Below are 27,568 nucleotides of genomic sequence, written 5' to 3' on the forward strand. Positions count from 1 at the left end.
ATTCATTGGCGAAATTAAAGTGACAAGAACACCAATAAACATTCTGGTTGTATGTACAAATATTTTTATTTTATTATATAATTTTATCTGGTAAACCTTAAGCTAGCTAGTCCTAGTTTGTATGTAGCTAACACTGCTTCCACTTACTAGTTATATATTTGTGAAGGTAAAACACAGTCAGAGAATGAATGACCCCCCATTATTCACCAATGGAAATAGGCAGCGTTTAAAAAGAAATTTGTAGCAAATTATTCATCATTGTACATGAATACCAAAACAACTTACACTTACACTGCTCAACTTAGTAAAAAAGGAGCGAATGTTTTTTGGCACTCTGTAAAAGATAGCTCTGAATTCTTGTTGATTCTGTTAGCACAGTCGATCTCACAACAGCTTTTCCCATTTTAGATGCATTTTTTCTGTATTTTTGCCGAATTCATGCTGTAAAATAATGCTGCCACTCAGTCTTTTAAACACTCAGTGGGCGTGACCGCAGAGAATTCCGCCTACCGTGATGTCATGTGCACAGCCTCTATAATGGTATCTCAGCAATTAAGCTTCTTTTACCAAGACATTCCTAAGAGGATTCGCATACCTCTAAGTCCAGATGGATATCTGATCAGAAAACTGCATATATATCTGAATTCGTTGCAAGTGTCTCGGCTTTATAGAAAAGTTGCGCTGCTTAAACCATCATCTGTACGTAAACACTTTCTCCCGATTTCCTATTTGGACTCTTCACATTTCACACATTCTTTCTGATGACCTTACCAACCCTGTCATTAACTGCTGCGTGGGGCAGCATGATTCTTTCCCCATTGGGCCACTAGTTGCAATAATAACAATAATAACTCTGTGGAGCTACATGGGGCAGTGAGCATGCTGTACCACCATTACACAACTAGACATTAGACCACACATCTAGAAATGCAGCAGCTTAACAGATCATAGCGACATTTTTGTAAATCATCTATCGCTCAAAATAGGTAACTAATGTATTTCAACAGAATTTTAAATATATGAAAGTCCAGATTTTAAAGAACTTAAATGTTTTAATTGCTCGTGTATGGTTTAAAAATAAGCAACACAATGTTAATTAACATAAATCTTAACCCAGTATCTTTTGATTATCTCTGAACTATGTTTGTTATGTTTCAATCGAAATGCTTGCAAATACTTGGTGATATTTAAAACAAGGAATTGTTTCTAACAGCGATTTTAAGTTTTTATGATGTTTTACTTTCTGACTGCTTTATATGATGAAAGTGTTCATTCTGTGACTTGAGATGTTTTCCATGGTGTAGCTCAAATGACTGATGAACTGATAAATCAATTTATCATCTCATCTCTGACCTTCATAACTCAGAGTTATGACTGTGGAAACAGCAGGTAAAGGCCTCGTCAGATCTTGTAATATAAATTTATTCTAAATACATTAACCATTAACTCTATTAAACTGGAATAATGTGTCTCTGGTTTGACTAATTTTCTATAATCAATCATTCTAACTGTGAACCAGGATGTTGGATTAAATACACAGAAAAACCCAACGGTGATGTAATTTCGGTCCTAATGTCTCCTCCTTTGTTAAAAATACCTAAGATAAGTCCTTACCAGGACCTATGTCACATGGTGCAGAATGTCGACACTTGTTGAATGATCATTGTGTCCATGCCCTGATTTTGAAACTCACAGCAAGAAACTCTATACATGTTGATTAAAATGTAGATATTTATTAGAAAAAAGGGATTTGAGCTACAACAGTACACACTGTTGTTATTTTATCACTAACAAAAAAAAAAAACTAAGTTTAAAAACTATATAAAGTATATAAAGTAATGTGCTTGCATGTTCTACTTGCCCAGAAATCTAACACTTGGATTAAAAAGCAGCAACAAATGAAATGTAACTCAAAAGTATGACGAGCCAATCATATGTGTTAATTTACAGTATGGAAAATAAAAAAATCAAGAACCTTTTGTCACTGTTTTTCTGCATATTCCTGAATCGGGAAAGATTTGTCTATTATCCATTAATGGTTGTGTGAGTAGAAAGTCTTAGTTTATCAGGAAAATCTTTTACACCACCTACACCAAGAATGTGTGTGGGTGGTTTTTTTATTAATTTTTTTTTTATAGTTGTAGTGTTTGGTATTTTAGGAATCTCACCAACCAGGTTTTTTTTTTTTTTTTTTTGGTTTCTTTTGTTTCAGATTTTTTAAACATCTTGAGCAGAACTGAGCAGAACTCAGCTGAATCACAATGACGGCGATGGTGAGTGTGAGGCTTTTATAATCTTATAACTGTTTATATATATATATATATATATATATATATATATATATATATATATATATATATATATATATATATATATATAGTAAATTTTATCATTTATTTTTAAAGTAAAGTTGTGTAAAACTAAAATAGGATGCAACCTCCTGAAGATTCTGAGCCTCAGTTAGGTTTTAGACTGAACTTGGACATTTGCGTATAAGAAGATAATCCTATACAATAACCTATATATATTTTGCGTTTTTTTAAAAAGGATTTATACCTAAATAACATTTCTTACTAAATGTGTTTTCCCAACAAACTACTAGATGATTTTTAAAAATTCCACTTCTACAAATATGATTGTCTATAGTTCTAGTTATATTTACATTTACATTTCTCGGGGGGGAAAACATATGTGTGATAAAGTTAGGAGAATATTCTTCACATACGATCATCGTCATCATCTCCTGTTCCTCCTCCTCATTCTCCTCAGATGAGCTGGGGTGGTCTGGGATCTCTTCATCCTTTCCCAGCATTCCATCCGGAGAGGGACGTGACTGACCTTGATGCTGCCATTGAAAAGAAAGGTAGATTTACAAGTGGAAAGCTTTTTTAAGCAAAGCGACTTACAAATGAGGCAGAATGCAGCACTAATCTCCAAACTGTTGAAGGTCAGCGGAAAATCCACCAGCGGACCACAAACAAGTGTGAGAAGAGAGAACAGAAGAGATAGACATGAGTAAACACGAGAGAAGTGCACGCATTAGAGTAGTTTTACCTGATTATTCAAGAAAGCCTTTTGTAAACTAAGCGTGTGTGTGATTTTTTCTTTAATTTTTTGTTTTACTTTTTTTTTACTTATTACCTACTTACTTATTCAGGAAAGGCTTGGTAAAGTAACTCAAGATGTTCATGTTCATTTTATTTATAAAGCGCATTTAAAAACAGCCCAAGACTGACCAAAGTGCTGTAAAGTAGACACAATAAAACAATGCTAGAATACAATGAAATAAGTAAATAGCTAAATAAATCAGTTAAAAGCCAAAGAAAAAAAAATACTTTTTAAGAAGTGATTTAAACATTGGTAGGGAGGGCAACACTCTAATTTCCAGTAGTAAACAATTCCATAATCTGGGCCTGGCCACAAGAAAGCTCGTTCCCTGCTGCGCTTTCATCTGGTATGCGGGACAGAGAAGGTTTTGATCGCAAGATCTTAAACTTCTAGAGTAGTGTAGGAACTGAATATATCAATAAAATACTTGGGAGCTTAATTGTTCAGAGATTTGTAAACGAATAAAAGAATTTTAAGAACGATTCTGAATTTGACCGGCAACCGATGCAGAGCTCTCAGGATGGGAGTGATGTGCTCACTTTTTTAGCTTTTCTCTAAAAATCTGGCTGCAGCATTTTGGACTAATTGTAGGTGGACAATCTGTGACTTTTACATCCCATATGGGAGTTACAATAGTCCAGGCGAGAGGTGATGAATGCATGGAGAGCCATCTTTAAAGATTTCTTGGTTAGAGAGTGCTTAATTTTTGATAGAAGACATAGTTGAAAAATGCAAGATCTGACAACAGATGTGTGTTTGTCAAATTTTAAACACCCGTCTAAAAGATTACCCAGATTCCACACTGGCGGAGAATTGAATGGAGCCAGACTCCCCAGATTAATATCAGGAGCTGCAGGATTATCAGTAGGCCCAAAAATGATCACCTCTGTTTTATCTTCATTTAAGGACAAAAAGTTTGATGATTTTTACCTCATCTAAACATGCGAGTAAAGAATTAATATCCAAGGGATCGTTCTTTTTTAATGGTATATAAATATGGGTATCGTCTGCATAAAAGTGGAACAGTACTCCATGCCTTCTGAGAATGGAGCCCAATGCTAGCATGTATAAGAAGAAGAGAGAAGGAGCTAGAATCGAGTCGTGAGGAAGGCTGCAAGATGGTGTGTTATTTTTTATGATCTACGATTTTTTATCTTTCTTGATGTTCGTTCATTCAGTCAGGAAACTTTACATTCTACAGTAAAGTAGACCAAACATGTAGGGTTTCCAACTATGGTTGTTGTTGCTGTTGTTGTTGTTGCTGTTGTTGTGTTTAATCTTTTATTTATTTTTTATTATTATTTATTATAGTCATCTATTCATTTCCTGTTTTTGGTCCTCCTGTAAATGTGTGTTTATTTCACATCCCTGCTGAATAAATGAATCTGTACCTAAAGCACATCACAAACACACACGTGCGCATCCTTACAGAGCATCCGAAAAATCAGGAAGCAATGCCAAGTAGCACTATCTCAACCCTTTATATTCTATTTATTATTTGTTATAAATAAATAATCAAAACAAAACCACATAAACCTATGTAATTTAGCTCTCATTAGTTCCTTACTTTTTGTACCTTTCCCTTAGTATACAATTAACTAATATCTGACAGATCAGGACTATAAACCTGTAATATGAATGAAAGTGTGTTTCCTGTTTCCTGCTGAGGAAATGTGCTGAGTGTGTGCGGATCGTGACGTTCATTAACCAGCTCCAGGGTCACCTTCACGATTGCAAATCATAAGCTAATGCTGTCGTCATTTGGTTACCTCAGTTTCACTCTGAAGATTCTATGATGCAGCTATTATTCTTCTTATTCAAAATAAGTGGTGAAACTTGCCAGAAGTTTGTCTTTGGAGGGTTAAAGCCAGCAAAGGTCATAAACGTCCCAAATCTGAGGCTAACTTTGTTCACTGAGCTTAACAAAAAATCATAACTGTTTGTTCATAACTCCATGATTTGTTCTGTGCCTAAAAAAAAAAGATTTATTTAGGAAAGTGTTTGCTAACATAAACTGCAAATATGCATATTTATTAAGTTTGTGGTCAGTTTTGTTTCTTTCTTTTTTAAATGTTTGTTTGTTCTGTAAACCTTTTTGTCAAAGTAGATGTTGTATTTTTGTTGTTGGTTTAAAAATAATAATTTTTTTCTACCTGTACTAGAAAGCATTAATGCATAACATAAAATGAGTGTGTTTTTATTTTTTCATTGTTCCTTTGTTTTAATAAAGATGTGAGCACTCTGGTGAGGATTCTGTCGAACCGCAGTAACGCTCAGAGACAGAGCCTCGCTCAGACCTACCGCTCGCTCACTGAACAAGTAACTACACATTTAAATCATCAGTAATTTTTAATTCACAATTCTTTAACTAATTAACTTTATCTCACTTTATACAAATCAAACCTAACAACACAATCTAACAGTCTGATTTTACCTGGAGTGCCGGAATATCAGGTTTGTTGTCAAAATTTCCAGACTTTCAGCTGTTTGCAATAAACAAATAAAACATAAGCAATTGAAATAGTTCAACACAACTAATGTTCCAGTGGTTTCCCCAAATTCACCTGAAAATGTAACTTGTAAAGACTTCTCCAGTTTCAAAATTATTCAACCTCCTGAATAGAATCCCAACAACACAAATATGCAAAACAGGTGTTTTCTCAAGCACAACTGATGCAACTACTCAAGGGCTTCATTAGTTGCACCTAATGGCTAGGGGCAGAAAATTTATGAAATACTTGGACATGGCAGAAAAAGGAAGCTATCAATGGCTGCAACCAGATTTCTGAAAAGGCAGGATGTGAAAAATCCTCGAGTGACTGCAAAAGACCTGCATCAAGACGTGGTGGCAACAGCCACTGAGGTTTCAGTGAGCACAGTAAGGCGCGCACTAAACGCAGAAGATTTCCATGCCAGAAATAAATGTTAAATGGTCTGCACTTATATAGCGCTTTTATATAGCGTCTCATTCACCCATTCAAACACACACTCACACACCAATGGTAGCAGAGCTGCCATGCAAGGCGTTAACTTGCCATCAGTAGCAACTTGAGGTTCAGTGTCTTGCCTACGGACACTTCACCATGTGGAGTTATGTGGTCTGGGGATCAAACCACCAACTCTATGATTAGTGGACAACCCGCTCTACCACTTGTGTCACAGCCACCCAAAACATACACCACTACTGACCCAAAAGCACAAGAAAAGGCAGCTCAAAATCATATAAATAAGCCACAGAAGTTTTGGGATTCTGTTCTGTGGAGTGATGAAACGAATCTGGAACTTCAAATTCAGCATGTTGGATCAGTGTTATGTCTGGAGGAAGAAGAATGAAGAAAGAACACTCTGTCCACAGTCAAGCATGATGGTGGCTCGGTGATGCTCCGGGGCTGCTTTGCATCTGCTGGCACTGGAAACCTGCAGTATGTGGAAGGCAAGATGGATTCATTGAAGTACCAGGAAATCTTAGGAGAAAACTTCATGCTGTCTGTGAGGAAGCTGAAGCTTGGGCATCATTCAACCTTCCCCCAATGGACAATGATCCCAAGCATACCTCAAATTCCACCAAGGTTTGGTTGCAGAAGAAGTCCTGGAAGATTCTACAGGGCCATCACAGTCACCTGACTTGAACCCCATAGAAAATCTCTGGTGGAATTTGAAGAAGGTGGTTGCAGCACGTAAACTCAGCCAGAAGCTATGCATCTCATTTGCAGCAGGTCATAATAGCAAAAGGGTGCTCTACTAAGTACTAAAGATGCTTGCCATGAAGGGGTTGAATAAATTTGAAACTGGAGAAATCATTATAAGTTGCATTTTCAGTTGAATTTGTCGAAACCACTTAAAGCATTCATTGTGTTGAACTATTTCAATTGCTTTTGTTTGATTTGTTTATTGAAAAAAACTGAAAGTCTGTAAATTTTGACAACAATCCTGATTTGCAATGGGGGTTGAATAATTTTGATTGCAATGGTATGTGTGTGTGTGTGTGTGTGTGTGTGTGTGTGTGTGTGTGTGTTTCTGTATTTGTTTTATGTATCTTTGTGTTTATATTTGTGTGTGTGTGTGTGTGTGTGTGTGTGTGTGTGTGTGTGTGTGTGTGTGTGTTACAGGACCTCCGAGCGAGGCTGAAGAAGGTTCTGGATGGAGGTTTAGAGACGTTGATGCTAGGTCTGATGATGACACCGGAACTTTTTGAAGCACAACGTCTGAAACAAGCCATGGAGGTCAGAAACCATTAACCGTGTGTGTGTGTGTGTGTGTGTGTGTGTGTGTGTGTGTGTGCGTGTAGAAATGTAGTGTATGCATTAATTGTGTTCGTGTGTTTCAGGGTCTGGGTACAGATGAAGAAACCATTCTAGAGATCATGTGTATTAGGTCACCAGAGCGGCTTTCCGACATCGCAGCAGAGTACAGTAAAGGTCAGGAGAAATGATACACACACACACACACACACACACACACACACACACACACACACACACACACACACACACTGTTTGTTTGAGTTCAAACTTTAAAAAATAAAAAAAAATAAAAAAGCTGGAAAAACTTTCCTTCTAATGAATTTTTTGCTTCTAAAGTAGCGGTATGCATTGTCTCACCATATTCATAAGTTGTGAAATAAATCTGATCTTTATTCATTAGAATAATAATAACACATCTAAAATTGTACACAGGTCAGAACTCCATGATAGCAGCATTGGAATAATTAGAACGTGACAATCAGTTCATGGGAAAAATGCAGAATATTTGCGTTTACAACTTTGCTTCCTGATAGATTGTAATCTTCTAACTGCTAAAAATGTTAATAGTTAACGTAATAATAACGGGAGTGATTTCACTTGTTCAAATGACTCAAGTCATACAGCATGAGTCAAGATTTATGATGATGATGATGATCACTGTTTGCGGCAGAATATCAGCGTGATCTGGAGAAGGATTTGCTCAGTGAGACCAGTGGAGACTTCAGTAAGCTGCTCGTGGCTTTGCTGAAGGTATGATAGAAAATTCCGTGCAATTATTATATAAAACACAAACTGTTAAAGTGTTACATACACAACTGTATAATAAAAACAATATGCTAATTATATATTACTCTAGTACAAAATACTAACTCTCTCAACATCTCTCTTTAGAAGAAGCATGTGCCCGGTCATGTGGACCAGGATGTTCAAGTAAGTACATGGGAAAACCCCATGATAATGATTTTTTTCATTCTATCATCTCTGCCACAGAGTTGTTGTTTTGTTTTGTTTTTTTGTTCAATATGTGGATAAAATGTAGATATTCATAAGAAATAAGCTATTGAACTACAACAAGATCTAAAAGTACATTATTAAACACTTTATTTTATCACTAAAATCAAAGACTTTTTTCAAAAAGTAGCAACTAACATAATTTAACTAATCATGTGCATTAATATACACTATGGAATATACGCAGTAATAAGGATGACTTTATGTAGCCGTAGTAATTATTCTCTATTGATGAAGTATTATGTTTGCATCCTCATCCAACAGGCAAAAAGTCTGTGGCTAATATTTCAGCTATGAACTGTCCTGTTCTCTAGTCACACATAAAAATATTACTTTAGCTAACATATTTATCAGCGTCTTCGCTCGAGGAAACATGCTGTATTTTGCACAGTTTTGTCACTGTTTCTCTTCAGATTATGTGATTCTGCAAAGATTATCTAGCATCTGTTTAAGCTTATTATCATGCCTGGTAAAAATGGTTTCAACCAACAGCCAGACTACATCCTCAGTTCGTGTGTGTAGATAGCATGATTCAAAATATCATTATGGACACTTAGCTATCAATGGTGCTGTCTGCCAAAAATAAAACGCATAATGTAACACTTTTGACCTTCCAAACAGATTTGAAAATCTTACAGGATTTGATAGTTGATATAACCAACCAACTTGGCCTCAACTGCAAATCAGAGCAGATTATGTAAGAGGCTATAAATGATTAAAAAGGTGCAATGCTAGTGCTTGTAGCTTTTCTTTTAATTCATATGAAAAACATCCAATCAAAATCCAATCAAATTGCTCATCCTTGTTAGCATCCCTTCATCAAAACAAAATGAAATGAAAGTTTTATCACACTATTTGTGGAATGAACTCACTTTTTACTTTCACATTGCTCTCACACAGGTTATATGCAAAGAGCTCAACAACAAGAAGGCAGATGTGACACAGTGGCTCCAAATCCTGACCATGAGAGATCCAGACCATCTCAGAAATGGTAAATCTGTGTGGCAGGTTTCTCAAAACGCAAGCACCAAGAAATGTAAAAAAAAAAAAAAAAAATACCCGGAAACTTTTTCAATCCTACCCAAATATCGATGGAGCATTGGTTAGTGATTTGGCAATGAGAATAAATTTGTGCAACAGTAAATTAGCAATATCCTGCTGGCTTGTGAACTAAATGCTTACCTGCTATCTGTGTGATCTGGCACTCTTAAGGGTTCCTCAGTGTTTTCTCCTGGGTGAACTCTTTAACAAAGTGTTTCCCCTTTCCAAATAAGGACCTGTTTATAAAGCTATAACTGTTTAAGCCACACAAAGAACCATGAGGAAGTAGGTAAATACACCCCACATCTCAAAATCCTCCAGTTACATGAGATTTCTCCATTTTGCAGGTTCAGGTTCACAGAATTTAACAAGTTGGAATGTTTTAAAACACAACACAACTTCTTTTTTTTAAAACACAACACTACTTTTACTTCTAAATTTGGATGTACATAAAATTTACGTTATATAGTCACAATGTGACTTTTAACAATCTTTCAGTGCTGATTCATTTGGAAGCTGAACGAGGCCAGCCTTTTACTGCAGATATTGAGAAACACTTTGGTGGAATCCTCTCCAGAGATGTCAAACTGGGCTTACAGGTCCTCGGTGAGTACTTTGAGTCCCATTCTTTAGTGTGAGAAAGGAGAATACTGTGGTTCTATATTCTTTTCAAGTATATTACCAGAAGAATTTCCTGTATGATCCCTCTTCAGTGCGCTCCATCGAGGACCCATATCTTTACTTGGCCCAGAGAATCCAGACTAGGAAGGTAAGCCATCTTGGATGACGAACACTGAAGAGATTTGAATATGGGTTTGCTAGTCAAATGGGATTAACTGTCGAAATGAGTTTACTTCACCGTGAAATTGTTTAGGTTTTTTGGTCTAGTAAAGGTATAGTTATAGTAAATTCTGGGTCAAGGACTATATAATAAAGAAGTTGTGTGTGTGGTGTTGTTGTGCAGGGGTCAGTGGTGCAAGGAATAATAGTGTCTCACAGCGAGGAGGATCTCCTGGCTGTTAGAGCAGCATACAAGAAGGAAACGGGAAGATCTCTTTACACCACCATACAGGTCTGTCTCTATTATGGTTGCTCACTTGTTTGCAGTAGTCATTCATTTCTGATGATAACTTCCACCTCTGCCTTCACCAGAGGTTACTACTATGGCTGTATAGTCTGATAAGCATTGTTTGTTTGACAGTGAAGTTCTGACTAGTACTTTTGGAGTCTTATGCCAACCATCAACCCATCTTTACCCTGGTATGCGAGAGACATGCCCAAGCTATGTGTAACACAAACTGGTGTGTAGCCACAAGTGAATTGTTAAACAATCAGTGACACCACTTGGGGTTTTTGAAAGACAAGGATCTGCAAGGATCCAAACAGTTTTTTTTTCAATACAGAACCCAACCCATTGAGGTGTTACCTGCCCTTTTAGAAATATGTGTACACTTGGCTTCTTCCAAAATCATACCATCATCAAGGAATTGGATTTAACTTGAGGAATTTCAGTGTTGTAGTATCTCAGCGCTGCAGCATTATGGGTGAGGTCTACTGAAAAGGTATTTGTAGTACAGGAGTTTACTAACATGTTCCTTATTTTTGTATTTCGACCTATGATAGTAGCACAATCCTTTGAATCCTTTGTCATTTTCACTAGGGCCTTCCCCTACTAATGAGCAGATGAGCAGTCCAATCCTTAAAAAAAGTTTAATGTTCCTCAGACACACAGCAGCTGGCTCTCACCCAGCTTTTAGCAACCATGATATGAAGAACCCTATATTTATGATTTGCAGGCTTTTAACCAGAAGGTTCTAGACTGTTGGCTGTGCTCCCATCACCAGTTTTTGAACAAAGAGTTAGACGAATGCACAGCTTGTTGCTGATTTTTTTATTGGTTATCCTCAGTGGCAAGGAAAGACCTATGGTAGGATGTCCAGTAATCTCTTCACAAGTGCAAAAAGCCACTAAAACCCATGTTGGCCAAACATTGCCACATGCTTTCTGTCAAGTTGTGCTCTCTTACCCTTTGACACAAGGGCCACTCCAATCATTTTATATGTCAGGCCTTTTGCTTTAACTCCACATGGTCACACACAGTAACTGACCTATGACCCTAGGTCAATAAATAGCCAATCTCATAATAGAATCAAGAAGATTGGTGCTCAGAGATTGAGTGGAAGCTGCCACAGTTGGGTCCTTGAGCAACACATGTAAACCTCAGCTGCTCAGTTCTATCCAGTTGAATTGCTTTGGATAAATGTAAATGTCTCTGGCAATAAATCTCTCTGACAGAATGCATGTGAACACAAACTCTGACAAACCTACAGTAAGTTGGAGAAGTATTATGGAGTTGTGATGAGATTGACCATCTTCGGTCTTAACCTGTTCATTGCCCTGTAGGAAGCAAAGCAGGATTCTTGAAGTAGGAAGAGACTTGTGTTAGCTTTTAACTTGGCGTAAACTTATGGAGGCTGCTTCCTTTACTTACTCACTAAGCATGCTAGTCTGCTGTATGAGCTGAGAAGTAGATATAGCAAGCAGGCATGCATTTGAAGAACCTGATTCATCATTATGTCCTATGGCATGCTCACCACCAGGGCATTGTACATGCCCAAATCTACTGTACATACCTTCTATACAGTAATTTAAATGGTATTAATCTTACAGGTAGCAAGGGGGGTGTTCCGGTGAATTATATTAATGTCTGTATGTACATGGTTTATGAATGACTAAAGACTCCAAAAACCACACTGTTCTAAGAAAAGATTATTATAATAAAACATATTAAAATGCTGTATTCTGTAATGGGAATTAATAGTGTTTATGGCACTTTCTCTACAGGACAAGTTCAAAGGGGACATCCAGCAGATTTTGCTAACACTATGTTGTTCTGAAGACTAAGAAGGCTACAGTTAGTGTACATCTTAAAAATATACTTGTCATGTGATCAAAACAAATAAAGTTTAAATGCTGTGAATCACCCAGAATTGTTTTGTATGATTATTTACTGCCATAATGTTCTTTACTAGACTATAGTACTATGCTAATGCAGATTTGTATCTTCAATTTTAGCAGCTGTTCACTTTTATGAATAAAAACACCAGCTAGTATGTTATTATGAATCATTCTTACTGGCTTCTTACAGTCATGAACTCTAACCAGTAAAAGTAGTTACTTCAGCATTAGCAATATTGTTTTATATAACCATAAGATTATTTTTGTGTTTTGTTTTTTTTTTTTTTTTTTTAAAGATACACATAATTTTAATTTTAAATAAAGTTTCAGCAGACACTTCGTGTCTGTATCTAAAAAAATATGTATACTGCACATTGTAGCATTGTGCTAAAGAATGGTTTGACTTTATGGGTTGGATTAAAATTAGAAGACATGACCTTCAAAAGGATTTTCCTTAGGAGAGGTAATGAATCATTAAACAGGAAACAAAGTGCTGAAACAATGATTTTGTGTGTGTGTGTGTGTGTGTGTGTGTGTGTGTGTGTGTGTGTGTGTGTGTGTGTGTGTGTGTGTGTGTGCATGCATGCATGTTTGTGTTTACAAATGTTTTAATGAAGGTTGAGGTTGGTTAATAAAACCACAGTGCACAGAATGTTCACTTATAGAAATAAAAACACATGTCAGTGGGCAGTTTTTTTAAGACTCTAATTAGTAAGAAAAAACTTAACATAACATAACATCTCCTGCCGTTTAGGAGACCAAAGCATGGTTGTTATATATTCTGTAAAGCTAATTACACCTCATTGCTGCTGAATTCTGGATTGTTTTGCAGACATTTCACAACATTCAATGTACCTGTAAATGGATAAAAAGTGGCATAACAGGAATAAAACACTTGGGCACATGCTATTGGAATATATTCAGTTCCACAGTAGATAAAGTAGAACCGGCAGAGTACAGGTGATCAGATTAGGGTGAACAACAAGGCTGCTGGATTGTGTTGTTCTAGGAGACATGACAGTTTTGTTAGGACCTGCTGTAGTGTTGTAGTATTGTGATATTGTAGCAGATGTAGCTGACTCAGTCACCATGGTAACGTATGTTCCCATTGTAGTCGTGTTGTCCGTGGAAGTCACAGACGTTGGCCTCCATGGATTCACAGTGGTGCCATTTGGTGTCATCATTGTGATGGGGTCATTTGCAGGTATTGTGATGGTTGATAGCATCACATGAGTGGCATTTACTGGCAGTGAGGTGGTAGATGCTCTACGTGAAGTCATCACTGTGGTGGTAGCGTTTAAAGGTACTGTAGATGTTCTACGTGAAGTCATCACTAAGGTGGTAGCATTTAAAGGTACTGTAGATGTTCTACGTGAAGTCATCACTGTGGTGGTAGCATTTAAAGGTACTGTAGATGTTCTGTGTGAAGTCATCACTGTGGTGGTAGCATTTAAAGGTCCTGTAGATGTTCTATGTGAAGTCATCACTATGGTGGTAGTGTTTAAAGGTATTGTAGATGTTCTACGTGAAGTCATCACTGTGGTGGTAGCATTTAAAGGTACTGTAGATGTTCTACGTGAAGTCATCACTGTGGTGGTAGCATTTAAAGGTCCTGTAGATGTTCTACGTGAAGTCATCACTGTGGTGGTAGTGTTTAAAGGTACTGTAGATGTTCTATGTGAAGGCATCACTGTGATGGTAGTGTATAAAGGTATTGTAGATGCTCTATTTGAAGACATTACAGGGGTGGCATTTAGAGGTCTTATGGTAGTGGTGACATTCTTCACCATTGGTCTTGTGGTGTTGTTTGATGGAAAGAAAGTGGTGGCATTTGAAGGCATCTTTGTGATTCTAGCATTTGAAGGAACTGTAGAGGTAAGATTCATTAGTATTGGAGTGGAGTTGTTCGATGACATCAAAATGGTGGTATTGGGTGGCATCACTGTGATTGTAGTATTCAAGGTTATCGTAGATGTTCTATTTGAAGATGTCACAGTGAGGTTTATAGGAACTGTAGTGGTGACACTCATTACCCTTGGAGGGGTGTGGTTGTTTGGTGTCATTGGGGTTGCAGTTGATTGAGTTATGTTATTTGTGGTGCTGGTTTGTGATGGCATCAACAAGGTGGTGTTCATTGGTCTTATGATTGTTCCATTAGTCGTTGTGGAATGGGTTGTTGCCTTTGTAGTTGAAAAGGTCTTTGTGTTTGTTACCTGTGAAAAAATAATAAAATACAATCAGCCCTTTGAACCAATGTGACTAGGATGTACAAACATTGATTTTTTATTTTATTTTATTGCCCACGTATTATGTTCTGTTGGAAACTTTTCTCCTCTCATGCTTTGTAGGAAATGTTTGTATAGTATAAATCACACAATCTATAAGTGAATTGAATTGTTTTACTGCAAATCCCTGTTTAATTTCAGGTTTATAGCCACTGATATGTGATATATGTGAAAAATACCAACAGGGATATGGAAATCTGTTATAATTTTTGTTGTATTTGGATTTTTCCTTGCCCTGTGTCATTGATGAAATTTATAATCCACTGAAATGGACTGTAGTATTTCCCAAAATATTGCGTTTCTCAAAATCATTAACTGCTAAAATAGATTTACAGTTAGTTAATAGTTATCCAGGAAGAATACAGAACATATGCAGCCAATCAATGGATAATCCATGACAGAGCTGGAGTAGGAAGAAACTTCTCTTTACTGTTAGATGTTTTACACACAACTGATAAGAGTAATAAAATATACATGCACAAAACAAGATTGTCTCTAATCTAGCTACCAAACCTGCCACTCTTATGACGTGTGTAAACAACATTTTGGCACAAATGAAGGTCATTAACTTCAGATAACTTTAAATATTTCTGATTTCACCTAGCTTCATGTAATAATGCTAATTAAACTGAGCTTCCCAGTGGTTACTGGATGGAAGGCATTTATTGAGAACCATATAGAACCCCAATTCCAAAACAGTTGGGACGCTGTGTAAAATGTAAATAAAAACAGAATGCAATGATTTGCAAATCTCATAAACTCATATGTTATTCACAATAGAACACTGAAAACATATCAAATGTTTAAACTGAGTAAATGTACCATTTTAAGAAACAAATATAGTCATTTTGAATTTGAGGGCTGCAACACATCTGAAAAAAAAGTTGGGATGGGGCAACAAAAGACTGGAAAAATAAGTGTTGCTAAAAAGAAATAGCTGGAGGTTAACTGGCAACAGGTCAGTAATGTGACTGGGTATTAAAACAGTATATTAGAGAGTCTTTCAGAAGTAAAGATTTTAACCAGTCTGTGAAAAACTTTGTCTACAATTTGTGGAACAATTTCAGAATAATGTTCCTCAACATAAAATTGCGAGGACTATGTTCTATTGTGAATAACATATGGGTTTATGAGATTTGCAAATCATTGCATTCTGTTTTTGTTAAATGTACATTTTACACAACGTCCCATCTTTTTTGGAATTGGGGTTGTAAAAGCAAACAGCGCTTGTAGGTGTTACTGAATAGTAAATGTAGATTACCGTACCTTTATGTTTTGCTAGCTGCTAAAGATTTGATGCTTCATATACAGAAATAGGTTTTCAGCCAGATAGGACCTAATAATAATAAAGTCACAATGTGCGGTTTTATGATTAGATAAATGTGTGCGTGTGTGTTTTACCTGGATTGTGAAGGAGCCAGCCAAGGCCAGGACATAGAATAGCACAGTTGGTAACTTCATAGTGTGAAAAGCAGAGAGAGCACAGATGCTTCAGACAGTTCCTCTTAATGTGCTCGGTCCAACAGAGTTCCTTAGAGGAATTAGATGTTTGGCATGAAAGCTTGTGTCCAATGCAGGTGGCCTTTTTTAAACACACAAAGACTGGACACACCCCAGGATCTTAACGTCATGCCATATTGAATGTTTTTGCAGTACATACCATCCATACACTTCCTCTTTTTAAGGAGCCTCAAGTACTCACATGGCAATAATATAGTCATGCATCATTAGTCTCAGTTCTACTGTAAGGCTGAATATTTCTGAGTATGGAGAGTCACCGTTGTAATGACATTAACACCTGGACCCCGTCTGACATAGCTCACAGTTTCTTTACTACAGTTAGCTTAGGTTTTGTCCACAATTTGTTGTGGAATGGCTTAATAATCTCCATGTCATCCATTTTAAAAATAATACATTTCCATTTTTTTTTCATTGCCCATTTTCCATTCTTAATTATAAAGTGGGAAATGTAAAAAATCTATATAAAAAACAAGTTTTTTCAAACTTGTTTCATCCATACATGCATAGGTCATCAGCAGGAGGAGATGTGAGGATTTGAACAGAGAAGATGCAGGTAAATAGCAAAAAGACATCATAAAGACGGCATCTTTGGAGCCATATATGGATGTCATACTTAAGATATTTGATAAAGTTGTGACATACACCGATATGTCTGCCAAATCGGTCTAAATGCTTAGCCATCAGCGTCCACAGGTTTTGCTAATATGATAAGACTTGTCGTTTCTTCTGGGTTAAAACAGAAGAACTGTCAAAATGTACACCAGTATATAAAATTCAGGATATAGTCCAATATTCTAAAGAAGTGGTCACCAATCTGTTCCTTTAGATGTACCTTCCTGAAGAATTTTGCTCCAGCCATAATGGTGCCCACCTGACCATCTAACCATTGTCTTATGAAGTTCTTGATCAACTAAAACAGGTGTGTTAGATTTAGGATGGAGATAAAACCTACAGGAAGTTTGATCTCAAGGAAGAGGGTTGTTGCTTTGAAACATCATATTCAGAGTCTAGAATGTACACTAAAATAAAATAAAAAATGCTGTTAAAAAATTTATAGCCAAGGAAATAAATGAGTAAATTCATAAAAGTAATTTTTTATTTTTCCTTTTTTTTTTCTTTCAAAACAGATATGGATTGAATGGATGATACATTCATTCTTAATGATTAATGTAGATATTTACTGATTGGTTTTACATTTACCACTTCCTCTTAAAATGCCTGAGATCTTATCATGGTCAGTGGAAGATCCACATTTAGGCCAACAGTTAAAGAACATTCAGAGAAGAGCATATCCAGATGTTAAACACTGACCCTGACCCAGTTAACAAGTGTTCACATTTGTAACTAGCATTTTTAGGTTTTATTCGGATTGGTCTTCTTGACATTTAAAATGTAAGTTTCACCTAAATTGATTTTAGTATTATCCATTTCTCAATATCAGTGCCTGCTAAGATCCCACAGAAATATCTAGATGGATCTACCACAATTTATCTGGATCAAAAGTACTGACTGATACTGACTGATATAAATGCATACAGAGTTATTTATATTCAGTATTAGAAGGTTCTATATTGTTGAAAATGAGTCACATAAACTTCATCATTGGGGGATTTATCATTGTGTCATGTAAAAAAAAAAAAATTCTGTCTTCAAAACGTTGGGTAAACTTTATATTATCATCCAGAAAGAATACATGACACAGGCTGCCAATCGAAGGCCAATCAATATCCATGAGAGACCTGGAGGAAACTGCAAGAAACTTCTCTCTAACGTTAGATGTTTTACATATGCCCAAGAGAGGAATAAAAAGTCAGGATTGTCCTGATTGATTAATACTAAGTATTGGTCACTCATTTCAGTGTCAGTATCAGTATTTGTGAGTACCAAAAACATGTACTCATATTAAGAGTGAAAGAAAAAGGTATCTGTACATTGCTAATAATCATTCTAATGAATACTACTGCTCCAAAAGCCCAAGGCTACATACTGCTGTTGCTTAATATGATTTCTAGAGGAGATGTCTAGAGAAAGGTGAGAGGCAGAACCAAGTGCACATGTGATGTTTGTTAGGCAGAATAAAAAAACCAAGCTCAATTTGGAGTTGGAGTTCAAGGAATTGGAAAAGAATAGCAATGCAGGAGACAAGGACGGGAAAACATGGCTTAGGGTTAGTCAGCAATAATACATGACAAGGTTTCAGAAGACTTTGAATAAATATGCATAGTAATGAGGAGAAACGAAACTCAAGTGAGGACATTTAGGCAAAGACAGAGCCTGGTAAAGGGTTTTAATAACATGAAAGAAAACATACAAAGAGTAACACAGTAAAGTATAGAGGTTTAAGGTTAAAGGTTCTTTATTTGCCACATACATATTACATATGTGTGATGCACTGTAGTAAAATGTTTTCCTTAGTTACTTGTCCCACAGTGCAAGAGAACATTAAGATAGAGACATTAGTTCAGAAAAAAGGATTAATGTTATCACTGTTCTTTATCACAAATTAACATCTCTGTTCTTTATTACAAATTAACATCTCTGATGTAATGCTGCCACCTCCCTATTTAATTTGGCTAATTTGTAAAGAAATTTAGCCTTTCAAGCATTCAGATGCACAAATGTTTCGATCACTGGGTTATAATTTTCTATACTGCGCAATGTGCGTATATATAGGACAACAGGGCAAACTGATTGATTTTAAATGCATTTAGGAGAGTTATTTACATCACATAGATAGTAATCAATCAAACAAGTTGTGATCTCAAAATTATAAGGTTTTATCTCATTAAAAATTAGTCCTACCACTAGATAACAGTGTAGATTAAACTTGCTAATCATGTCTTTTCTAATCACAGAAAGATAGCAGTGGTCATTTTGAAAATTTACATCATCCAGTTGTATTGGGATCTTGGGCACAAGGCAGGGTACAACCTGGATGGGGTGCCAATCCAAAAGTCATAAAATAAACATGTATAACAGCATTTTTATTTTAAGAAATTAAAATGCACACATTTTTGATAAGTAATTAAATGTATATTCTTATAATTCCACAGAGCATGATATTGTGCATAAATAAATATTTTACTTGTTTAGAAGAAATGTAAATATGAACTTGATTATAGAATGCCATTTTTCTAGACATATACATGTCTATCATCTTAGGCATTGAAATATCTGTATTATTTCTCTAAATATGTTTCCATTTTTTTTCAGAAAGCAAACAAGTCTATACTATGAGAGACTACAAAATACAAATTTATATAATTTCTAATAATTTATATAATATGTATGATTTATAAAGCTCTGATGATTAACTTCTACACATTATGGGAAAAAAAAATTGTCACTGATTTTTTTAATGACAATAATTCAAAATCAAATATGAATCCCATGTATGTACTTTTTTAAAATTAATTTAATGTTCATTTTCACACCAGATAAAATAGAACAGGTAGAACATAGAGTATTAGCACAGCTTTCAAACCAAGACTGCTGTTGAGAAGTTTGGTACTGTTGGTGCTGTTCTCAGGTGGCACATTGGTGGTAGTAAATGGTGTAACAGTGGAAGGGCTAGACTGCATGATGATGGTGCTAATTTGGGTCATGGTGGTAGATGGCATTGCTGTGGTGCTAGGGGTTGATGGCATCTTAGTGGTGGTTATGGGTGGTTTTGTAGTCGGGGCAGATGGCATTGCGGTGGTGGTGGTGGTAGATGGCATCTTAGTGGTGGTTGTTGGTGGTTTTGTGGTGGTGGAAATTGGCATTTCAGTGGTGGTGGTAGATGGCATCATGGTGGTGGTGGTGTCCTTCAGCATCACTGTGGTACTGTCATTCTCTGGCATCATAGTGGTGATGATGTCTGGTAACACGATGGTGTTGTCAGTCTCCGTTATCACAGTAGTGATGTTGTCCTCAGCCATTGCCATGGTGTTTTCTGAGTCCTATAAAGAATAAGTTTTTTGTTTTTTGTTTTTTTAAATATCGACCAAGTACTTATGTTGAGGGCATTGCCTGGGAATGAAAACTAGGTGAAAAATCATCATCCTAATTTCAGTATCTTCAAAGCTTTTGACAAAATATAGCATCACTGACATTGACTTTCCTTACAATCAAGTGATCAACACTTTTTAACTCATCATGCATTTTGCTGGAATAATGGCTGAAACTATGGAGTTTTTTTTCCAAAATAATTGTACATAAATGCAATGTAAAAATGATAAATCACAAAATTTATACTCGGAGTTGTAAGTTCTAAAACGGTGATTGTAGATTGTTTGGTTTCATAAATACAGACTTGTTCCACAGTGGCATCTCAGTTTGTAAAATTTTGAGACCCATAATTCAAAGTCCAGACTGCAAACAAAATGATGACGTGTTGCTAAAAACTGTAAAGCTGTAAATTGTAAAGTGAGACATAAAGCAAGTCTGTAAAGTGAGACATAAAGCATTATCTTAATGATGAATGTCATGTAAAGAAAAGTTACACATTTGTCAATTATAACAAAATTGCTTATGGATTTGCATTCATCTCATTGCATTCATGTGCATTTACATCTAACATCGTTTAAAAACAATGATCACATTATGTGCTTTAAAAAAAAAAAAATAGAGAGAGCCTATTAACAGATGGTGGATTGATTAATTGCCAGACATACCTGTGCTGTGAAGAAAGCCACCAGGGCCAGGAGACAAATTACCAAACTTTGTAACTTCATGGTGCGGAAATAAAGACTACAAAGAAATGCTTACGACAGGTTCAGCTATGAACACTGAGTCACCTGCATCAGTGAAGACCATTAGATATCAGAGCTTCTGCGTAAGCACCTTCAGACCGGACACGCCTTGACATGATCTTAAAGTCACAGGAGGATTTTGTTCTGTCTGCTCTCGTGAGCTTCCTCCCTTCCTTATAATTCATGAAATTTATAATATGGACCTCTTAAAGTCTCTATTTATTTTTCATTTATTCATCTTAAACATAATCTTCAATAAAAAGCAATTTTTCAATATATTGTTATGAGAACAAGTGAAGAATATAAGTCTGGATTCCTCGACAGCTTCTGTGACTTTAACCCTTTCCAGCAGTACATTGGTGTTCCATTCTGCTGGAAGAATGAAATCGACTTAGATGACATTTTCAATAAGTATAAACAAATGAATGATTTTATCGCTACAAGTCAGGACCCTGTTGGGTTTCTGTGTGTAGAGTATTGTGACTCTGTGTTTAGCTGTTGGTGAGCAGGGTAATTGTTGAGAAACAATTCACACCATGCTCTACGATAACACTGGTACAGAGATAAAAACAGGCAACACAACAAAAGCTTTTTTGGTAGTAAAACAATATGCAAATGCTTCAATAAAATTATAACATTTAAACCTAGTAGGCTAGATAAAAAAAGAAAGCCCTTCTTAAAGCCTTTGGGGATTTGGGATGTAGCTCTTTAAATAATAAAAATTATGGAGAATGTCTTTTAATTTGTTGTGTTATATAAATTTTCATTAAATCTATTTTCGAGTATTTTTTCATGACTTCTGATTAGTCTCGGTAGCTTTCTTATAGTGTAGTTTAAAACCACTTTAAATGTGGCAGGCGAAAACACACCTTTAATTTGGAGAACTCTTCTTTATTGGTCATTTGCAAAACTCATCAACATGTGCAGTCTGTCATAAAACAGCATATATTTAAGCATATAAGTACTTAATTAATTTCTTGAAGAATATTTCCTAAATAGCCATTTATGTGCAAGAAAGAAAAATAAATCAATTCTAAAATCATACAGCGCTGATGCCTCACTACTACACATTACAGAATATTTTTATATTCAATTTTGACCTTACAAATCAAAATGACAAACTTTCTGTCTGCAGTTGTGACGATATCAGCACCTGCTTGGTTCATACTTAAGAAAAAAATTTTAACATTAATCAGGTATAAAATCCTATGAGCAGTTTTTCACTGGATTTAGTGTTTGTGAGGCTGCTTAATACATGACTATATCATGTATAATCATGTTCAGTTCCATGGCAGATAAAAAAGAACACAGCATATTAGAATAGCTTTCACTTCTGAACTGCTTTTGGTACTGTTGGGGATTGATGTGGTGCTGTAAACTGGCATCTTGGTGGTGGTGGTGGTGGTGCTGGTAGATAGCGTTGTGGTGGTGGTGGTGGTAGATGGCCTTGTGGGGGTGGTGGTAGATGGCATTGTGGTGGTGGTAGATGACATTGTAGCAGTGGTGGTAGATGGCATTGTGGTGGTGGTAGATGGCACTGTATTGGTGGTGGTAGATGGCATCAGAGTGATGGTGGTAGATGGCATTGCAGCAGTGGTGGTAGGTGGCATTGTAGCAGTGGTGGTAGGTGGCATTGTAGCAGTGGTGGTAGATGGCATTGTAGCAGTGGTGGTAGATGGCATTGTGGTGGTGTTAGATGGCATTGTGGTGGTGGTAGTGGTAGATGGTATTGTAGCAGTAATGGTAGATGGTATTGTAGCAGTGGTGGTGGATGGCATCACAGTGGTGGTGGTAGATGACATTGCAGTGGTGGTGGTGGTAGATGGTATTGCAGCAGTGGTGGTAGATGGTATTGTAGCAGTGGTGGTAGATGGTATTGTAGCAGTGGTGGTAGATGGCACTGTATTGGTGGTGGTAGACGGCATCACAGTGGTGGTGGTAGATGACATTGCAGCAGTGGTGGTAGATGGCATTGTGGTGGTGGTAGATGGTATTGTAGCAGTGATGGTAGATGACATTGCAGTGGTAGTGGTAGATGGTATTGTAGCAGTAGTGGAAGATGGTATTGTAGCAGTGGTGGTAGATGGCACTGTATTGGTGGTTGTAGATGGCATCACAGCCGTGGTGGTAGTTGACATTGCAGTGGTGGTGGTAGAGGGCATTGCAGCAGTGAGGTTGATGGCATTGCTGTGGTGGTAGTGGTAGATGGTATTGTAGCAGTGGTGGTAGATGGCATTGCAGTGGTAGTGGTAAATGGTATTGTCACAGTAGTGGTAGATGGTATTGTAGCACTGGTGGTAGATGGCACTGTATTGGTGGTGGTAGATGGCATTGCAGCAGTGGTGGTAGATGGCATTGCGGTGGTGATAATGGTAGATGTTATTGTAGCAGTGGTGGTAGATGGCATTGTTGTGGTGATAATGGTAGATGGCATTGCAGCAGTGGTGGTAGATGGCATTGCGGTGGTGATAATGGTAGATGGTATTGTAGCACTGGAGGTAGATGGCACTGTATTGGTGGTAGTAGATGGCATTGCAGCAGTGGTGGTAGATGGCATTGCGGTGGTGATAATGGTAGATGTTATTGTAGCAGTGGTGGTAGATGGCATTGCGGTGGTGGTGTATACCATTGTGGTGGTGTTAGATGCCACTGGATCGGTGGTGGTAGATGGCATCTCAGTGGTGGTAGATGACATTGTGTTGGTGGTAGATTGCATCATGGTGGTGGTGATGCTCTATCAAGAAAAAGAAAAAAATCAATAAACTGGTTGCAAAATTATACACACCTCTTAACTAAAGCACCTTTTCTTGTAATACAGCACTCAGTGATTTTGAAGAGTCTACCAACTTAGAACATCTTTATTTATTAATTTAATTCCACTCTTCCTTACAAAAATGCTATCAGATTGCTGTTAGGGATTCTCAGAGGCAACGCAGACCTTTATTGTCCAGGGTGTAAAAATAATAACAAACTTGGTCAGTGCACACAAAATAGCAAAGACTATGGCATGTAAATCAACAAAGCTTTAGCAGTAGGATGCAACCAGTAAGGTCAGGAAAATGGTACAGAAACAGCTGATCTTTATTTGGGGATTCAGATTCACGTAATTGACGACAGCTGTATGATAATTACTTACCCATTATAAAAGGGCGTGTACACTCATGCAACCAGGTTATTGTAAGTTTTTTCTTTTTCTTTTTTCCCCCTAAAACTTTGTTGGTTGATTTATCGCATTAAACGTGGAAAAAAATCTGACATGATTTAGCTTGGTTTAATTTTTTTAACATCATAAAAAACCTGTGTGTAAACTTTTTTTATATCCACTGTACACGCTTACATCTTTTTATATTTTCCAGTTACTGATCACACCAGCAAATAACATTTTAACAAAGACATGTCGCTGTTGTAACGTTATGAGATGCATAATCCATTCAGACAGCTTCATAGAAATGACAGGAACAAAGTAAAATTAAATATTTTATTTGCAGCTGCAAACTGCCAAAACTGTGCTGAAACAAATTTAATCTCTATATTATTACTATGCATAGTAATCTACACAGCCAAAAGTGTTGAGGTTCATAATCCAAACAAACATGCACATCCTATTATTTTTTATATTATCCTAAAAGATATATAGGATTTCAAGTCAATTAATGTGGATTTATTTATTGGAAGACATACCTGTGCTGTCAAGAAGGCCACAAGTACCATGAGGTGCATGCCCATTGTCTTCATTTTGTGGAAATGAAACGTCAGCTTCCTAAAAGTTAGATGTGAGCTGTCCCAGAATAGGGCTGGCATCATTTGAATACACATTGCAGGAAGTTATCATTTGACATGTTATGTGGTAATCCGCTGTGAAACGTCACACTAATTCTTCAGATTATGTATTTCCAAAACTGTTTCCATTATTCTTTAATATTTTATTTTACATACATTATTATTATCTGAAATCAGTAGGAATGACACATAAGTCATAGTCAAATGACAGCTGTATGTAGTGAACATGCAAGCTGTACGTTATACGTAAGGGAAATACAGAGTCTGCAGTTTATTAGGTATACTGATAATGATAAGATCCTTCAAATTGTCAAAGTTTTCAATAATGTGTTCTACAGTTATAAGAATCAGTGGAGTAAAATATTAATAATTTTTGCCTGACATTCAGAATTTAGACGCTGATATTTTTGCACAGTAAAGTAAATTTTTAAAAATTAAAGTAAATAAGTAAAGAAAGTAAAGAAATTGAGTAAAGAAAAAATAAAAAGAAAGTAATGAAAGTAAATAATGAAAAATAAATAATGAAAGAACCCAAAGCAAGATAGTATACAAAGAAAGCATAAGTAAGAAAGATAGTATAAGTAATAATTCCTTACATATATATAGTGCTTTTCTAGACACAAAGCACTTCACACAGTGTGTGTGTGTGTGTGGGGGGGGGGGGGGGGGGGGGGGGTCTCCCCCTGTGTAGTATCCACCTGGATGATGTGATGGCGGCCATGGTGTGCCAGAACATCCACCACACACCAGCTGTTAGTGGAGAGGAGAATGAGATGTAGCCAATTGAGAGATGGGTATTATTATTGGGCCATGATAGATAAGGGCCAATGTGGCCCACCCGTACTCTTTACAATAAGTGTCCTGGGATTTTTAATGACCACAGACAGTCAGGACTTTGGTTTCATCCATTCTCACTACACTGAGGCATTTTTGTCATTCAGTGTCATTTGCATATTTGTTTTTTTTTTTTTTTGTTTTTTTTGCATAACACTTTCAGTATTGCAGTGGTAATGCAAATATCTTGTAAAATATTTTCCCATCCTCACATTCTCACCTGTGGAGTTCTGAGAAGAACAGCTGATAAGCATCACTTTAATAATTTATTTATTAAACCAATTTAATGACTCAGTTCATACTTAATTGTCCTTTTTTTACTGAGAAATATGGTTGGTATGATGAAGTTACTCTTTCATTTTACTGCTATGCAATAAGAGGTCTTTTTTAAGCAGTTCAAAGATAAGATTGATGGGATTATGAAATTAATTTGTATATGAAATAGTCATGTTAAAGGAAATATTTTATGAATATTAAGTATATATGTATGGACAGTATTTGTTTAGCTATAAAATTTAGCTGTATTATTCTAACATTGCAAATAACAATTTAAAACTAATTTCTAATTTAGAATCTTCACCTGCAAACACCCTTTCTTGAAATTTTAAATGTATGAAAGGTAAAACTAGAGTTCAAAGACACACACACACACACACACACACAAACATTTGTGCTCTTGCATTTACTTGAAAGTGAAACTTGGCAGGATTGTGAAATGGAACATTCCTATCTGATCGCTGAGAGGTGGGCAGGGGTGGGCGATGCTTGCCCTTATACACCCACCACAACCCAAATTATTTATGGATTTTCAGTTGCACCATGGTCTTACAGTTTTCATTTTTTTACGTACATTAAATGCTGAAAAACACTGCAGTATCAGTATGAACATTAGTTATTTCTTTTTTCTTTTGTTCCACTTGCTAAAACTGGAAAGGTTTGCTTTAAAAAAAAAAAAAAAAAAAAAAAACATCATCAGAAATAACTCATGTATATACATCAGAAATAACTGTGTATATACAGTCCCTTCTGAAAGTATTGGAACAGTTTTGTTTTTGCCATACACTGAGTGGCATTTGTGTTTGAGATGAAAAGATAAATATAACATGAAAGATCAGAGTTTCAACTTTCATTTCCTGGCCTTGATGTTCCAATACTTTCGGGGATTGCATTAAAGTGATGTGCTGTTTTTTTTATCACGGTCATACTGTTATGTCCTGTATAATATACACATTAAGTGGAACATATCACGTTATAAATTTAAGCTGAAAGTAAACTAATCTATTCATTAAATGGATATGGATTAAAATGATTATTTTACAGTTAGCGTCTTGGATTTGGGATACCGTGAAATCACAGATAAGCAGTTCAGGAAGCAGCACCTCATGTTTTGAAGATCTTTATGATAAGGCAAGTGTGAAACTATGCTTCGTAGATGGAAAAAATATATATTTTGCTGACATATTTGGCCCAAAACAAAGTTGCTGGACAAAAGGTTACAGCAGGATTTCTAACAACATGTAAAGCACATCAGCAGACAGTCCAGAGAGTCCACAAACAAAGCCTGAGTTACACAAAGATGGAGAAAGAGGGATTAAATGAAAGTAATGTATAGCTTTTTGTTGTTTATATAGAAGTGTTTAATATAAATACATAAATATGATGATGCAAAAATAAATCTGACAAGCTAACTATGATATAATACACTAACCATTTTGAAATGTATGACATCATTTTATTAAAAAATTAATTTTAAGGTATCATTTATTTCAGATGTAATGACATTTTTTTTTTTTTGTTAGAGCAGAGCCAGTCAATCTATTAGGTATCATAGGCAGCTGCCTAGGGCGTCACCATATAAACCGAATCCGATTAATAGTACCTAGCCACATTTAACTTTCCGCATGTGTTTTATTACCTCAGAAAAGTTTGTTTGGTCAAAATGGTTTGTTCGCGCCTCCTAATGATGATGTAAATAAGCGGCAGTGTGTGGCGCAGCGATGACGTCATTTTGTTCCGGAAGTTAGCCTCACATTGGTTCCCTCAACAAAAACCC

The 27,568-nt window shown here is 36.2% G+C and overlaps 4 protein-coding genes across 4 annotated transcripts; 1 reads left to right on the forward strand and 3 right to left on the reverse strand.

Moving 5' to 3' along the window:
• The first annotated feature begins 2,187 nt into the window (after positions 1-2,187).
• On the forward strand, positions 2,188-12,388 carry anxa14 (annexin A14). Its single transcript, XM_053673689.1, has 12 exons — positions 2,188-2,273; positions 2,770-2,863; positions 5,339-5,427; positions 7,218-7,331; positions 7,436-7,526; positions 8,023-8,102; positions 8,244-8,282; positions 9,264-9,354; positions 9,903-10,010; positions 10,118-10,173; positions 10,369-10,476; positions 12,249-12,388. Exons 1-12 carry the CDS (start codon positions 2,262-2,264, stop codon positions 12,306-12,308), a joined length of 942 nt encoding a protein of 313 aa, XP_053529664.1. The 5' UTR covers positions 2,188-2,261; the 3' UTR covers positions 12,309-12,388.
• Positions 12,389-12,952: 564 nt separating this feature from the next.
• Positions 12,953-16,392, reverse strand: LOC108258639 (uncharacterized). Its single transcript, XM_017457409.3, has 2 exons — positions 16,049-16,392; positions 12,953-14,575 (listed from the first exon to the last, which is right to left on the reverse strand). The coding sequence occupies exons 1-2, from the start codon at positions 16,106-16,108 to the stop codon at positions 13,283-13,285; spliced, it is 1,353 nt and encodes a 450-aa protein (XP_017312898.2). The 5' UTR covers positions 16,109-16,392; the 3' UTR covers positions 12,953-13,282.
• Positions 16,393-18,502: 2,110 nt separating this feature from the next.
• LOC108258647 (integumentary mucin C.1) lies at positions 18,503-20,982 on the reverse strand. The gene is made up of 2 exons (XM_017457423.3): positions 20,824-20,982; positions 18,503-20,109 (listed from the first exon to the last, which is right to left on the reverse strand). The coding sequence occupies exons 1-2, from the start codon at positions 20,881-20,883 to the stop codon at positions 19,597-19,599; spliced, it is 573 nt and encodes a 190-aa protein (XP_017312912.1). The 5' UTR covers positions 20,884-20,982; the 3' UTR covers positions 18,503-19,596.
• An 835-nt stretch (positions 20,983-21,817) lies between these two features.
• Positions 21,818-24,227, reverse strand: LOC128628825 (mucin-2-like). The gene has a single exon (XM_053673691.1). It carries the CDS (start codon positions 23,061-23,063, stop codon positions 22,182-22,184), a length of 882 nt encoding a protein of 293 aa, XP_053529666.1. The 5' UTR covers positions 23,064-24,227; the 3' UTR covers positions 21,818-22,181.
• Between the last annotated feature and the right edge of the window lie 3,341 nt (positions 24,228-27,568).

Source organism: Ictalurus punctatus, chromosome 2, assembly GCF_001660625.3.
Source record: "Ictalurus punctatus breed USDA103 chromosome 2, Coco_2.0, whole genome shotgun sequence".
Lineage (NCBI taxonomy): Eukaryota > Metazoa > Chordata > Actinopteri > Siluriformes > Ictaluridae > Ictalurus > Ictalurus punctatus.

What these genes read in the sequence shown, in the direction of transcription:
- anxa14 (XM_053673689.1), top strand. An exon ending in ATGTGGACCAGGATGTTCAA is followed by an intron (nt 8,283 to 9,263) that starts GTAAGTACATGG and finishes GCTCTCACACAG; the next exon opens with GTTATATGCAAAGAGCTCAA. An exon ending in AGAGAATCCAGACTAGGAAG is followed by an intron (nt 10,174 to 10,368) that starts GTAAGCCATCTT and finishes GTTGTTGTGCAG; the next exon opens with GGGTCAGTGGTGCAAGGAAT.
- LOC108258639 (XM_017457409.3), bottom strand. Translation starts at nt 16,108, where the DNA reads ATGAAGTTACCAACTGTGCTATTCTATGTCCTGGCCTTGGCTGGCTCC. An exon ending in CTGGCTCCTTCACAATCCAG is followed by an intron (nt 14,576 to 16,048) that starts GTAAAACACACA and finishes ATTTTTTCACAG; the next exon opens with GTAACAAACACAAAGACCTT.
- LOC108258647 (XM_017457423.3), bottom strand. Translation starts at nt 20,883, where the DNA reads ATGAAGTTACAAAGTTTGGTAATTTGTCTCCTGGCCCTGGTGGCTTTC. An exon ending in TGGCTTTCTTCACAGCACAG is followed by an intron (nt 20,110 to 20,823) that starts GTATGTCTGGCA and finishes TATTCTTTATAG; the next exon opens with GACTCAGAAAACACCATGGC.
- LOC128628825 (XM_053673691.1), bottom strand. Translation starts at nt 23,063, where the DNA reads ATGCCCTCTACCACCACCACTGCAATGTCAACTACCACCACGGCTGTG.